The following is a 15762-nucleotide window of genomic DNA, read 5'->3' as shown; positions in this document are numbered from 1 at the left end:
CTGGCCAATCAAAATGTTCCAATAAACTCAACCAGCAATTATGATGGTAGCTCATTTGCCATAGCATTCCAGTACGGAATATTTCGATTGGCCGATCATTAGCGTTACCATACAAAAATTTTCCATTAAGACCTGTTTTCAGACTGGACTAATGCCAAAAAAATTTAAACGGAGCAAAAACATTTATGACACTAAACAAATAACACTGTGCCTTTTCTTTTTCCTGTGCGAAACCGAGACCCTGATTAGCATAAGCAAACTCGGTTAGGGACACTTACCCCCCCCCCACTATGACGGGAGCAGGGGGACTTAACTGGGAGCTACACCTTTCTTCCCTCGACATAGCTTCCCACAATCCAGTGTTTCACTTAACTTCTCATTCTTCAAGTGCCAACACGGTCATTTAACCTTTTTCTCGAGCCAGAACGAAAAGCCGCCACCGACTGCAAAAAAGGGATCATCATGAGAGCCGTAGCTATTACAGGTCTTTAAATGGAAGCTTTAATTGTGGCACCTTAGAAATTGCTCTTCAAGTATTCCTGACGTATAACACTCTTTTCTAGAAAATGCCTATCCTACCTGTTTAAATTACCCTGAAAAAAGAACAAAAAACAAAAACACTAAATATATTTAAATATGCTTTCTCCCGCTGACCCGCCCACCCCACCCAATTCCCAACATTCCAAAGTAAAAAATAAAAACATAAAACTTTGTACACATCGTAAATGAAAATAAACGAAAAATATTTGAACTCACGATTATTATTTGTTTTGTTAGAATAGTGCGTTCACTGAAGATATGTAGATTTAAGCAAGCAATTTAACCTTTTAAAGAGTTTTTAGTAATAACTTTTGTACAAGTTTGTTTAAGAAGCACAATTTCTCAGTCGACTGTCCCTTTCTCTCCCCTTCATCCTGTTTTTGGCCCTGCGTTAGAGAAAGAGAGTCATCCAAGTCACATGTTGCCGAACATTGGTATCAATTTGTTCTTCCTAATCCTGTTTTTTTTCTCTCCGATGTTAACTTATTTGTTGATCTTGTTGCCGTTGTTACATTATCAGGAAGAGGAGTTAGGCTTATATGAAATATTCCTTTTTGTCGTCGGTTCCGCCTTGTCCGCCCTCTGCATTGATGATGGCTGTGTCGGCATCGGGTGCGTCATCTGATCCCTTGGCTTCATGAGTAAGATAGGTACCTGAAAACGGACAAATAGACAATACTGCAACATCATCATTATCATCCTCGAATTTTCCTAGCAAAAGATGGGAGATTATAGCATATACAGTAAGGCTTTTATTTGTTCTCTAAATAATATACCTTATCTTAGAGCTTGACCACATGGCATGCTGTAATATGTGGTTGAAATCTCACTTTAATGCATGCTACTGCAACACACAGTAACACAATAGGGTTAATTTGCTAAAACTGGAGAGTACAAAATCTGGTGCAGCCGTGCATGTTAGCCAATCAGCTTCTAAATTCAGCTTGTTTAACCCCTTCACGCCGACTGTACGTAATTATACGGCCTCACTGGACTGAGATTTTTTCTGAGGGGGCCACTTATTTGCGCATAATCCTTTGTGTTGGGATTGCAACGCACTTCAGGCTCCCAGCACGGAGACCGGGGTCTCACTGAGAGCCCCGTTCTAACGATCGAAACCCGGAACGTCCGATTCCGTAGCACCTGATCACTGTGATAGCCTCTGATTGGCTATTACAGTGATCAGTAACTGTAAAGCCCGTCCCCATGTTTTCTGCTTTTGTGAATGGACGAGACAGATACATCTTTCACTGTCCTTACAGAGATAGAAAAAAAAGTGTGTGTAGAAAAAATAATAATAATAATAATAGTAATAATTAGGGTTGTCCCAATACCACTTTTTTGAGACCGAGTACAAGTACCGATACTTTTTTTCAAGTACTCGCCGATACCGATTACAAAGGGACTAAGGACATAAATTCCACAGTCCCTTTCTCAGCAGCCTCAGCTAAAATGAATGGAGAAAAGCTCCTCTCCATTCATAAACTAAAGCATCTAAACACAGGTTACGATGCTCAGTTATATGAATGGACAGAGTCAGTGATAACTGACTCTGTTCATTCGGAAAAGGTAGGAGCTGGATTTAGCGGCTCCTACCTCCGCTCTCCATCCTGACAAATTGAGGGGGGAGAGCGGCACGGATGGGGGGAGAAGACTGCACGAACGGGGGGAGAAGACTGCACAGACGGGGAAGAGGACTGCATGGACGGGGGGAGAAGACTGCACAGACGGGGGGAGAAGATGGCAAGGACGGGGGGAGAAGACTGCACAGACGGGGGGAGAAGACTGCACGGACGGGGGGAGAAGACTGCACGGACGGGGGGTGAAGACTGCACGGACGGGGGGAGAAGATGGCACGGAAGAAAAAACAACATGGGGAAAAGACAACACGGGGAAAAGACAACATGGAGCACGGGGGAAAGACAGCACGGGGGAGAAGACTTGCAACTCCGCTGCCTGCCCAGGTATCAGGTGAGGCATCAAAGCATTTCCCCCAAGTACAAGTACTCGGGGGAAATGCTCGGTATCGGTACCGATACCGATACTAGTATCGGTATTGGGACATCCCTAGTAATAATAATAATAAAAATACATAGATCAAGGTTTGATCTAGGTCATCCCCAGGGTTAGTGTTAGGGTCAAATGTTGGGGTCGGTATTTTTGGACAGGATTTTTTTTTTCTAATTAGTATCAGCGTCAGTTAGTGTCAGGGTCAGTGTGTTTTAGGTAGGATAAAAAAAAGCAAAATATGCATTATTATTTCTGGGCTGTACTACAGGTACAGAAAACAACTAACATACACATATGTGGTATCACTGCTATCATCAGGAGCAGGAGAATTTATTTGGGGTCTTTCTTTGGTGGTAGGAAGAAATATACAGTTAAATAAAAAAATATATATTTTACTATTTTGGGACAGTTTTTCTTAGATAATAAGACAAGTATGGGAATCCATTTTTCCCATAATCATACTTACCTAAGTGGATGCAGCATTGGAACGATTCTGCATCTGTCCCCTGCTGCCTCTGCACTGAGAACCGAGCCATCGAACAGCACCAATAGCTTGGTTCTCTCACCTTCTTGAGCAGAGAGCTGCTGACTGTCAATCAGCAGCTCTCCTACTCTGCTCCTCCACGCTCACTGGAGCGCTGAGCTGTGGAGGGGTGGGGAGCAGCCATCTCAGGCTCCCAGCGGCTCACTGAGAGGCTGAGACGGCTATCAGTCCAGGCACCTTGCAGATTCAGACTTTATTGTCGGCATGACGGGGTGCCTGGACTAATTCCAGTGACGTCAGCAGACAGCGGACTTCAGACCGCTTTCTGCTGAAAATGGGTCACAGGAGTGCAAAATGAATTGCAAAGTGAATTGCACTCCTATGACCCATTCGAGAAGCCCAGCCAAACAATCTCCTTTAATTAAGCTATGACAAGAGACCTGGAAGCTGATTGGTTTCATACACCAATTAGCAACAACTTTATGACCACTCAGAGTTTACGTGGATAAAATTGACTATCTTGTTACAATGGCATCTAAAAGTTGGTGGGATATATTAGGCAGCGAGTAAACATGTTGTTCCTGAAGTTGATTTGCTAAAAGCAAAAAAAAATGGACACCATGGTTTGTTGCATATGGGGCTGTCTACCTTCAGATCAGCTAGGGTGCCCATGCTAACCCTTGTCCACAGCCAAAAGTGCCTACAATGGGTACGTGAGCATCAGAATTGAACCACGAAGCAATGGAAGAAGGTGGCCTGGTCTGATAGATCAGATTTTCTTTTATATCGTGTGGATGGCCCAGGTGTGTGTGCATCACTTATCTGGGGAAGAGATAGCACCAGGATGCGATATGGGGAAAAAGGCAAGTGTGGAGTCAGCACGAACGTTGGACAATGTCCTGCTGGGAAAACGTGGGTCCTGCGGTGGATGGTAATTGACACATACCTACCTAAATATTGTTGCTGACCAATGGTTAGGTACTCCCTGATGGCAGTGGCCTCTTTCAGCAGAATAATGTGCCCTGCTACACTGCAAAAAGGTATCAAGAATAGCTTGAGGAACACAACAAGTTCAAAGTCTTGGCCTCCAAATTCTCCAGATCTCAATCCAATCCAGATGGGATGTGCTGGAAATACAAGTCCGATCTGTGGAGGCTCCACCTCACAACTTACAGGACTTAAAGGATCTGCTACTGATGACTTAGCGCCAGACACCACAGCATACCTTCAGAGCTCTAATGGAGTCCATGTCTTGATGGGTCAGGGTTGTTCTGGTGGCAAAAGGGGGACCTACTCAATATTAGGTGGGTAGTAATAAAGTTAAGGCTCATCAATGCAAGTGTGTTGTGGTAACCCAATGCACAGAAAAACGAATACACAAAAAATCAAGCATTAAAAAAATGCACTTCACTAATAACATAAAAATATGAATACTTTGTGCATTGTGGTGTGCTGCACTACCAAAAATATGAGATGTTTCATGAGATGAGGTGTCTTAACAGCCCATTCAAAATGAATGGTTTGCCTTGACGCTCTGTGCGTCAATGCATGAAAATGTATGAGCAGTAGGGTGTGAACCAACAGACAAATAGGCAATACTACAGTATCATCATTATCTTCATTGACATTTCATAATGAAAGCAGGCCATACAACAGTAGAATTTGGTTAGAAAAAATGGCGTTTGAAACATTCTTTCATTTATCTCATAGTTAATGGTGTAAAGTTGATGACGGTCTTTAACCATAGCTATAACAATCCCGTATAAAATAATTGTAACTGATTGCAGCTCTGTGCACACAATAATTTATTTATACTGTAAAATATAATCTAATTAATATGTATATATATAACACACCAGATGGGTAAGTAAATACTGCATATAAAAAATATGCATGAATAAACTGCAAATCTACATATCCCCCATGGTTCTAAATACAATCTATTTGTGCAACGAATTCATTTAAAAAGTCCATAAAACCCACTTAAATCTCTAGAGGTGCTCTCAAGAGGATCCACTTGAAAAGTCTCTCACTGGACGAAACTCGTTGGGACAGTAGCAATTCAAGAGTCAGAGAGTGACTTGGAGGAAAGCTGGACCCTAATGTGCCTAATGCTAAACTTTAAATATAGAGGCATAGAGATCTGCTGAGTTACAATCTCAAGGGGTGTGAATTACTAAGCACTGAGCAAACACTGGAATATCAAAATTGCACTTTGAAAGATTTCATATTCAGTGAGGGAAACATGTATTTGATCCCCTGCTGATTTTGTACATTTGCCCACTGACAAAGAAATGATCGGTCTATAATTTTAATGGTAGGTTTATTTCAACAGTGAGAGCTAGAATAACAACAAAAATCTTCAGAAAAACGCATTTCAAAAAAGTTATAAATTGATTTGCCTTTTAATGAGTGAAATAAGTATTTACTCCCTATCAAATCAGATAGATTTCTGGCTCCCAGGTGCCTTCTATACACATAACGAGCTGAGATTAGGAGCACTTTCTTAAAGGGAGTGCTCCTAATTTTAGCTTGTTTGCTGTATAAAAGACACCTGTCCACAGAAGCAATCAATTAGATTCCAATCTCTCCACCATGGCCAAAACCAAAGAGCTGTCCATGGATACAGGAACAAGATTGTAGACATACACAAGGCTGGAATGGGCTACAAGACCATCAGCAAGCAGCTTGGTAAGAGGGTGACAACAGTTGATGTGATTATTCACAAATGGAAGAAACACAAAATAACTGACAATCTCCCTTGGTTTGGGGCTCTATGCAGGATCTCACTTTGTGGTGTGTCAATGATCATGAGAACAGTGAGGAATCAGCCCAGAACTACACAGGAGAATCTTGTCAATGATCTCAAGGCAGTGGGGACCATAGTCACCAAGAAAACAGTTGTCAACACACTATGCCGTGAAGGACTGAAATCCTGCAGTGCCTGCAAGGTCCCCCTGCTCAAGAAAGTACATGTATAGGCCCATCTGAAGTTTGGTAATGAACATCTGAATGATTCAGAGGAGAAGTGGGTGAAAGTGTTGTGGTCAAATGAAACAAAAATCAAGCTCTTTGGCATCAACTCACCTCACCATGTTTGGAGGAGGAGGAATGCTGCCTATGACCCCCAAGAACACCAAAGGGATGATGGATGGTGTCACGTACCGTCAAATCTTGTGTGAGAACCTCCTTCCCTCAGCCGTTTTTCTTGATTTTCCTGTTGTTATTCTGTCTCTGTATATTTTTTCCCCCAGTGAGCACTTTTGGAGATTTAAAGTGGATGTAAACCCAAAAATTTGTAGAGTATAAGATTCCCTATCATCTGTGCCCAGTCTTGCCACACAGAGTTAATCCAGCGCTGAGCAATCCTCTTTTAATGTTCAGTGAAAATTAACAGAATTCCAGATAAAAACTTGCCAAATTATAAAGTCCGTTTCTCTGTTCTTGCCTTGCGTTACAGGTTATTTACATATCCTGGTAATATACAATGAACTTTGGATCACCTCATATTATGATAAACATAACATAACATATAACATATGATAAACATGTCCAAGCTCTAGATATGTAAATAACCTGTAACACAAAGCAAGAACAGAGAAACGGACTTTATAATTTGGCAAGTTTTTATCTGGAATTCTGTTAATTTTCACTGAACATTAAAAGAGGATTGCTCAGCGCTGGATTAACTCTGTGTGGCAAGATTTTTTTGGGGGTTTACATCCACTTTAAGTGAATTTTATGGACTTTTATGAGTTCAAAGTTGTATTTATTGCACAAATAGATTGTAATAAGAACACTTAAGGGATTTGGAGTTTATTTTTACATATTTTTCACATGCAATATTTTTACAATATTTTTACTTAACTGATTGGCATGTGATATGAATTTATGAAATAGATATTTATTTTGAAGTATGAATTATTGTGTGCACAGCACTGCAATCACTTCCAATTATTTTAAGTGGGATTGTTATAGATTGGTGTGGGTTTTCCAATTTTTTGGTGTATAACACACATTCATTTTTTGAAACAAGAGAGGTATATTAACTTTTTTTTCAACCATAGCAACGAGAAATTGGACCAGGTAATGCTATGGTGGCGGCTGCTAGTACCGCCTAAACCAATAACAATCACGGGTAACCCCCGTGAGGTGTCTGTTGTGGTGGAGAATGGCCAAGAAAACCTCTACCGGTTTCGTGGGAAAAACGCTTCTTCAGGAGGAATATCTGTGCAGTAGATAATACAATACAGTGACTAACAGAACATGAATTACAATAAATACATAAAGATACGTAATATATAAACAGATTATATAAAGTCATTGTCAGTAGCACACAAGTCTGCTCACCAATTTGAGTCTTCTGGTGAGCCCTCGGATTGTCCATGGCTTCAAATTGGTGAGCAGACTTGTGTGCTACTGACAATGACTTTATGCAATCTGTTTATATATTACGTATCTTTATGTATTTATTGTAAATCATGTTCTGTTAGTCACTGTATTGTATTATCCACTACACAGATATTCCTCCTGAAGAAGCGGTTTCCCCGCGAAACCGGTAGAGGTTTTTTTGGCCATTCTCCGCCACAACAGACACCTCACGGGGTTACCCGTTAGTAACAACTGCTGTATTCATTGTGGGGTCTGGCTTATGTGTTTTTAATCCTGTATTATTTTATGTGTAGTAAATATTTTTTTTACTTAACCTCCCTGGTGGTATGATTCTGTCTGGAATTACGTACCAAAAGCGGTACAATTATTTTGCAAGGAAATTTTTATACTGTAGGCCTGTAATTTTTAGAAATAACTCACTTAAATCTGACCAAGCAAGAGTCTTGTAGGCATCCCGGGTATGATTTTTTTTTTAAAACAAAATTATAAATTATAATATAATAAATAATTATAAATAATTATAACAAATAATAATATAATTATAATAAACATTATTCAATAATGTAATCAACTCAAAATCACTGAAATGTGCTCAGTTGCAGAATTGTCGCTGTCATTATTTTTTTTTTATGACGAATTTCCCCACAAATCGCTATCGCACATTTCTGCAAGTGATTATAATTTATTATCGCTGTTTTCTAGCTGATCTAAAACCATTTTTGACATAAAGGGACACTTTTGGACAATCTACAGTTTTTAGGCAGAAATGAAATTTTTTTTTTTTATAAAAGTACATGTAGGGCACTGGGCAGACCACTAGGGACAAGGGGGGTGTGTATTTTTTACATACAGTACTGTAATCTATAAGATTACAGTATACTGTATGTAAAGTGTTTGTTTACTTTTTTGAATTTGGCGCCGTTCTCCGCTCCCGTGCGTCGTAACGTCGCAGGGAACGGAGATCGGCGGCACACGGGGAGACTGTGAATCGAGCGAGGAGGTCCCGCTCGCTCACACAGCGGGGTGGCATCGCTGGATCCAGGGACAAGGTGAGTAACTTGCCTGTGGATCCAGCAAAAGGTAAGCCGCCCCGCTGCACGTCCACCCCGAGCGTGACTCGGGGATACCGATCCTAACATTGAAAACCAACCCAGAGTCACGCTTGGGTTTACCGCCAGGGAGGTTAATTAATTGTTTGTTATCAGTACCAAGACGGTCCGTCAAAATACTCCTCCTTTCCTGGGTGATTGTTATTGGTTTAGGCCAGGGGTCTCCAAACTTTCTAAGCAAAGGGCCAGTTTACTGTCCTCCAGGCTTTAGGGGAGCCGGACTGTGCCCAGTGAAAGTAGAAAATGCCTTGGCATCAGTGCCCATCATTGGTTTTAATGAGAGATATAGTGACCCATTCTTGATATCAATGAGGAGATTAGTACTTCATTGAGGGTGTCAGTAGTAGTAGATGGAATGGTGCCCCATCATTGGTTTCAGTCAATTGAATATTGTTCCAAGGGCCAGATAAAGGCAAGCAAAGGGCCACATTCGGCCCTCGGGCCGCAGTTTGGAGACCACTGGTTTAGGCGTAATAGCAGCCGCCACCATGCCATTACCTGGTCCAATTTCTCTATATGTTATTTGGATGATGGCACGTATATTTTATTAATAACTAATCACACTCGAGGCTATACTCAAATTTGACCATACCAATGAGGAAAATCATATGATAAGAAAGGGAAATTTTTCTTGAATAAACAAAATTGTAACCGTAATTGTGTTTTTTGTTAAAAATAAACTTTACTTACTGTGATGTGCATGGAATCCCGAAATTGAGCATAGGATTCAAAACACTGGCATTGTAATTGAAAGAAAATTTTCAGGTTTTCATATGAAATATGTAGAGCCCATAATGACACTACCGAATGCTCTGACAGCTATGCTCTTTGCTGTTTCTGACTGGTGGACACAGTGAACCTTCTTCCCTACTACTGATCTTTACATAATATTGCTGGCCTATTGTGCCATCATCTATACACACAAGCTATGGATTCTCCTTATTATGAAACCTTGCTTCGCCCTCCGTTTTGTCCTTGAGGTCTGTGTGGGTCACTACGCCACAGCCCCCGGGGTAGACATTCCTTGGTTATCCCCCACAGAACTGCTAGACTCTTTCTCTCTCCCCTTCCCTTGAAGGTGACCTATAACTTTTTGCATCTAAAATTAATCCACGAAACGTGTAGAGTTATAGGATGTCAAGGAATTTTAGATCGTTATGAATTTTGAACGTATGCATTCCCATCTGTCAAAATCACGTATCTATTAAACATTATTTATACGAACATTAACAACTTTTATGAATTTACTATGTTTATTATGACTACTTATTATGAATCAGCTTAATATATCTTTTTTTTGTTGTTGGTATTTTATTATGTCTATCAAATCGTCAATATGAATTTTAATATTATGCAATACATTTGTAATCATGTAACTGTTTATAAGTGTTTAGCCTCATTTAAAGTCCCATGGCCATGTTCTTGTTTTTGTGTGAATGCTCTAACAGAATTTTTCTGAACTGCTACGCAAATGTTAAAATAATATTCTACTGGTGTATGGCCAGCTGGTGTGTGAGGAATTCAAGCATGAGAGTGACAACAAGATTACTGCTAAAGCCCCGTACACACGATCGGAATTTCCGATGGAAAAAGTCAGATGGACTTTTTCCATCGGAAATTCCGACCGTGTGTATGCCCCATCGGACTTTTTTCAGAGGAATTCCATCGGAGTTGAGATAGAGAACATGTTCTCTTTTACCCCGATGAAATTCCATCGGAATTCCGATGTTAGTTTGGCCGGGCAAAAGCCTGATCGTGTGTACGGGGCATAACAGTGATGGCTTGAATGGACAGAATGGACAATGGACAGAAAATGAAAGACAATCTCCCCAATGGGGACACAGAAAAAAATAGAAAGCAGACAGAGAATATAACCCTTCCTCACTATCCAAATCCAAAGAAAACTTTTGGATGGCACGTTAAAGTAGTTGTAAGCCCTCTATAAATCACATTTAGTTTGCTAAAGCACTGTGTATCCCAAACAACTGTTATGCATACTTGTTTTGCTCATTCATTGCTGATCTCCTGCAGCTTCTTTGCAGATACAGTATATCCACGTACTCTATTGGAAGCCATTACAACAAAGTGACAATGCAGGAGCACAGTTAGGAGACAGGGACAGAACATTGTACATATTTGCCAGCACATCACGGATCTTCAAATATTTTCCAAAAGTTTTTTTTTGAAGAATGATCACATCACAGCTTGAAATTGCAGAAGAAACATTTCAGAACTGTGCCGGACCCCCCCTGATGATGACATGTCAGATGAAATAGTCCTGTGTGGCTCTGAAATGTTGCACTTTCACTTGCTGCGATGTGATTATTCTTCAATAAAAAACATTTTGGACAATATTTGAAGATATGCAGTGTGGGGGCAAATATGTCCAAAAGTCTCCAGCCGATTGTTGATGCAGCGCTGGCTATCCTCTAAGCCTATTCCAAGAACATGTGCGATGGGAATATTGACATTTGTCAAATACAGAGCATTGTCACCCTAAAAACAGAAAGTGCCTGAACAAAGACCTTAAAGGGGATCTTCACTGTGTTTGAAAAAAAGCTAAAAGTCAGCAGCTACAAATACTGTAGCTGCTGACTATTAATAAAAGGATACTTACCTGTCCAGGGATCAAGTGCTGTCCTAATCTAGGTCGGTCTTTCGCCAGTCTTTGGGTCCCTGGCCCCGGAAAGTTAACTGTGGGAAGTCAGCTGTGAATCCGTGCAGCTTTACAGCTGACTTCCACGCAGTGCTTTTTGAATGGTCCCACAACGTTATCGGGCCTTTACAATGTAAACGTTGGTTGTGGGTGGGGAAGGGTGACTTCCGATAGAATCGCCTAGGCGATCTGATCAAAAGTCTGAGCGGGTACCTGTCAAAACTAGGTTCTTGCTCCCCCAGAAGAAAAATAAGAGGAGGGAATGGAGGGCATAAAGTGGAACTTTCTAAAGGTTCCACTTTAATGGCAGAATCATCAGATATTATTTGAACTATTATATGAAAGCTGCACTTTTGAAAAAATTAAATATGATTTTTGAAATTACATTAACAATTTAAAACGTAGAGGAGACTTAAGAGTTTGGGCTTACATCTACTTTAGGCAGGTCTCATTTATACCTCCAATAAAGACCCTGATGTATTGGACTGATGAGAGATGGAGAGGTCTAGGATGGATCTTACCTTTGTGTCTGATCAAGTAGCGTGCCAAGACAATGAGCAGACAGAACAGCAGAAAGGCAATCACGGCTACCACTCCTCCAACGACAGCGTGGTCCAGACCTGAATGGGTGGGATAAGGGCTGGGGTCTGGTGGAATGGAGGAAAGAGGAGAAAAGGAACGGGAAGGAAACAACCACAAATGGGACACAAGGTGGGAGTTGGGAGGTGAAGGAAGAAAAATAAAAAAAGAAGTGAAAATACAGAATAGAAGCAGAACAATTGTCCAGAAGGAAACTGCTGTTATCCACACAGTATACAGAACCTTGCAGAAAATAAAACCTTAATTATAAGAAGCTTTGCACACAGATAAGGCATGAAATATATGGATCTGCAGGGAAGCAAGTGAGTGGGTCTTACATGCAGCTGTGAGGAAACAGAAAGTTCATGCAAGAACAATGGCAGACCACTGTGGGAGGCTCCTATATCCATTGACACGGTTAATAGAACTTGATGTCAGTGTTAAAGGACAAAATAGTAGAACTACCTAGGGCTCCTGTCTAAATGTTGTTTCCAAAATGATTCTTATTGTTAAAGTGTATCCCAAGACACAACTTTTATTTTTTCAGTTTTGGACAGACTAGGAAAAAATTTGAGACCTTTCCTGCTTTGTCCATTGAGAGATTTTCCTCCACCTTCTGTTCTGGTGACAACGTTGTCACTGTGGCAGGACATGAGAAAACTCAGGCGGAGACTCAGACAGCAGTGAAAAGCTTGCTCTATTGATAGGTCGTGTTTTTATTGCCACTATGCTGCTTTTAAATAAACATCCCCTAATTTCCTGTACTGGTGACAATGTTGTCAGGGGGACAGGAGGGTAAGGGAAATTTCCAAAAAGGTGCCGCAGACACAAAAAGGAGAAAAATAAACTGGCAGGAACTCTAACTGTCCAAGCTTGACTTGATCTTGACTTGATCCAATCACGTGCAAGAAAAATATAATTTTTTAAAATTTTCCTTGCACATGATTGGTTGTTTTACACCACATTTACTAAGCTAAGGGCAAATTCCCTTCCAATGTGAAGTGTCTATTATATGTACAGTATATACAGTGGAAATTACATCATTTTAAGCCAACCAATCACGTTTTGAAAAAAATCATAAGGCATCATCATATGTAAACATGCCAAAGTACAAACACATGTCAGCCTGGCATATGCTTGTTTATTATCTACAATAATAATAATAATAATAATAAAACAAAGCACGATTCTGTAAGGAAGGAAAAACAATCATAACCTACAAAAACAAATATATCTCTATTAGGATTCAAATAAAAGGTTTTATAGATCCATTAGGCCTGTTTTTGTTTATGTCTTAGCTCTCTATCACCTCCTCATTTTATTTAAAACGGTTGTAAACCACTTTAAAGTGGATGTAAACCCTCCATACACCCAGTGAAGTGAACAGCCTCAGATGATACACAGGGATGAAAAAATCTCCCTACACAGGTTTTACATGTATATCTGCTGTCTTCACATTTATATACTGTTTAGAAAGTTCAGATCGTGTTAGGAGATTTTCTCTTCCTGGTTAACACACAGTGTGATGTCTGAGCATACAGCCAAGATAGCTAAAATGGCTGATTGGAGGAAAGGCACACACCCCCTCTCATCATAGGCAGAGACTCTCAGGCCCCGTACACACGACCGAGTTTCTCGGAAGAATTCAGCCAGAAACTCGGTTCAGAGCTGAATTCTGCCGAGAAACCCGGCCGTGTGTACACTTTCGGCCGAGGAAGCCGACGAGGACCTCGGCGAGGAAATAGAGAACATGTTCTCTATTTCCTTGTTGTTCAATGGCAAATTTCGGCTCGCCGAGATCCTCGGCGGCTTCACAAGGAACTCGACGGGCAAAACGATGTGTTTTGCCCGTCGAGTTCCTCGGACGTGTGTACGGGGCCTCAGGCCTTGTACACACGACCGAACATGTCTGCTGAAACTGGTCCGCAGACCAGTTTTAGCGGACAGATCCGACCGTGTGTACAGCCTAGCAGACAGGTTTCCAGCAGACAAAAGTTTTAAAGCATGCTTTAAAACTTTTCGGCTGGAAACCCGTCCGTCCGACATGTCCGCTGGTTAGTACACCTAACCAGCGGACAGAAATCTCCCGCATGCGCCGAATGGATTTGACGCATGCGTGGAAGTATTTTACTTCCTGGTTTGGTGACGTGGCGGCGTCAACGTCACCGCCACGTCACCACGCTGTCTGTCCGCGGGGATTTCGGTTTGATGGTGTGTACAGCCATCAGATCAAAATCTCCCAGCGGACATGTCCGATGAAAACGGTCCGCGGACCGTTTTCATCGGGCATGTTCTATTGTGTGTACAGGGCCTCAGAGGTGTTTTGCAATAGGGCCTGCTCCCTGCTAATCTATTTTAGCAACTTCCCCTGACAGAAATTTCAGGCTGCTTTTTTCTAAAGTGCCAGAGAATTTGTCAGGAGTTACCAGGTTGATAACAGAGGAACAGTTCAGGAGAGAGCTAAGGGACTTAGCTCATTGAAGAGAGATAACAAAATACTGCAGATATATGTGCCCAGCTCAAATTTCATGACTCGGGTTTACATCCACTTAAAGACCACATCCACACTATTAGATTTTCTGCAGATTTTTGTCTTCAGATTTACCAAAACCATGTAGTGTAAGGGCCTGCCTGGTTGCATACAAATTGAAACTCTGAGGCTGGGTTCACACTGATACTACACGACAGTGATACAACTTTCATCCTACTTTGCTCTGCGACATCAGTCCTACATTGATCCTACATTGGTCCGACATCCATCCTACTTTCATGAACAGGATACTTACTTTGATCCGACTTTGTGATAGTCTGACTTGTTCTTTGACAAATCAAAACAATCCCAGTGTGATATAAATTCCCTTTACTGCAGCTGTAATCACAATGTCGGATGTCAAAAGTCGGATGATAAGGACAAGGATCCTACTTTGGTCAAACTTCAATGATATTCAACTTCAGTAGGATAAAAGTCGGACCAAAGTAGTACAGGGAGCATTTTCAAAGTCGGACCGACTTGTGTCAGACCAGTTAAGACGCCTCCCATAGGGAAACATTGATTTTCACACGTCATGCGACATGAGCTCCCAATGTCGGAGCGTTTGTCGGACAAGTGTGAACCCGGCCTTAAGGTTTGATCTCATATTATATGGTTTTGGAAAATCTGAAGACAAAAATCTGCAGAAAATCTAAGGCCTCGTACACACGACCGAGTTTCTCGGCAAAAACCAGCAAGAAGCTTGCTGGTTTTTTTTTTTGCCAAGGAAACCGGTTGTGTGCACACTTTTCGACGAGGAAACCGTCGAGGATCTCGTCGGGCCAAAAAGAAAGCATGTCTTCTTTTTCCTTGACGGGAATGGGAAAATTTGGCTCGCCGAGATCCTCGGCGGCTTCACAAGGAACTCGACGAGCAAAACGATGTGTTTCGCCCGTCGAGTTCCTCGGACGTGTGTACGAGGCTTCATAGTGTGTATGGGGTCTTAGGCGCAACATTTATATTCTTGTAATAGTGAAACAGTGAAGTTTAGATGTGAGCATTTTCACACCATAAATTGTGTGAAGATTCACATCAATTATCCAATCATGTGCAGATGAAAAAAATTAAACAGGGATTTGCTTTTTACATGATTGGATATGAAGTGGATCTTCACACATTTTATTGAATTAACATTCTCAAATCTGTTTGTTGATTAGCCTCAGTGTGTGCATATTCTATGAAATGTCTTCTCAGTGGTAATTCGCATTGTTCATAATTGTATCCTGCGATATGTTCTTTTGCCTTTTGGTTTCTCCCATGTATACTACAGTATAAGACAGGGGCGGACTGACAACTCATGGGGACCCGGGCAATAGGAGATTATGGGGCCCCCGGGCAATAGGAGAAGATTATGGGGCCCCCAGGCAATAGATTATGGGGCCACACAGTATAGACACATAGGGCTGGATTCAGATAGAATGGTCTATCTATCCGCCCGGCGTAACGTATCTCATATACGTTA

General features: G+C 41.3%; 1 protein-coding gene across 7 annotated transcripts in view; it reads right to left on the bottom strand.

Moving 5' to 3' along the window:
• Window positions 1-743: 743 nt before the first annotated feature.
• The window catches only part of CADM3 (cell adhesion molecule 3), a 620371-nt gene continuing 605352 nt past the window's right edge, over window positions 744-15762 (bottom strand). For 6 of the 7 annotated variants that reach the window (XM_040333865.1, XM_040333867.1, XM_040333868.1 and 3 more), the window contains 2 exons: window positions 11713-11838; window positions 744-1194 (listed from right to left, as the gene is read on the bottom strand). In XM_040333865.1, coding sequence (XP_040189799.1) covers window positions 1076-1194; window positions 11713-11838 — 245 coding nt within the window. In that variant the 3' untranslated portion in view covers window positions 744-1075. The remainder of the gene's footprint in view (window positions 1195-11712; window positions 11839-15762) is intronic. The other variant, XM_040333870.1, reaches the window with a different exon arrangement.

The sequence above is a fragment of the Rana temporaria genome, chromosome 13 (assembly GCF_905171775.1).
Source record: "Rana temporaria chromosome 13, aRanTem1.1, whole genome shotgun sequence".
In the NCBI taxonomy this organism is placed as follows: Eukaryota; Metazoa; Chordata; class Amphibia; order Anura; family Ranidae; genus Rana; species Rana temporaria.
Note: the sequence above shows the minus strand (reverse complement) of the source record. Positions and strands in the feature narration are given on the sequence as shown.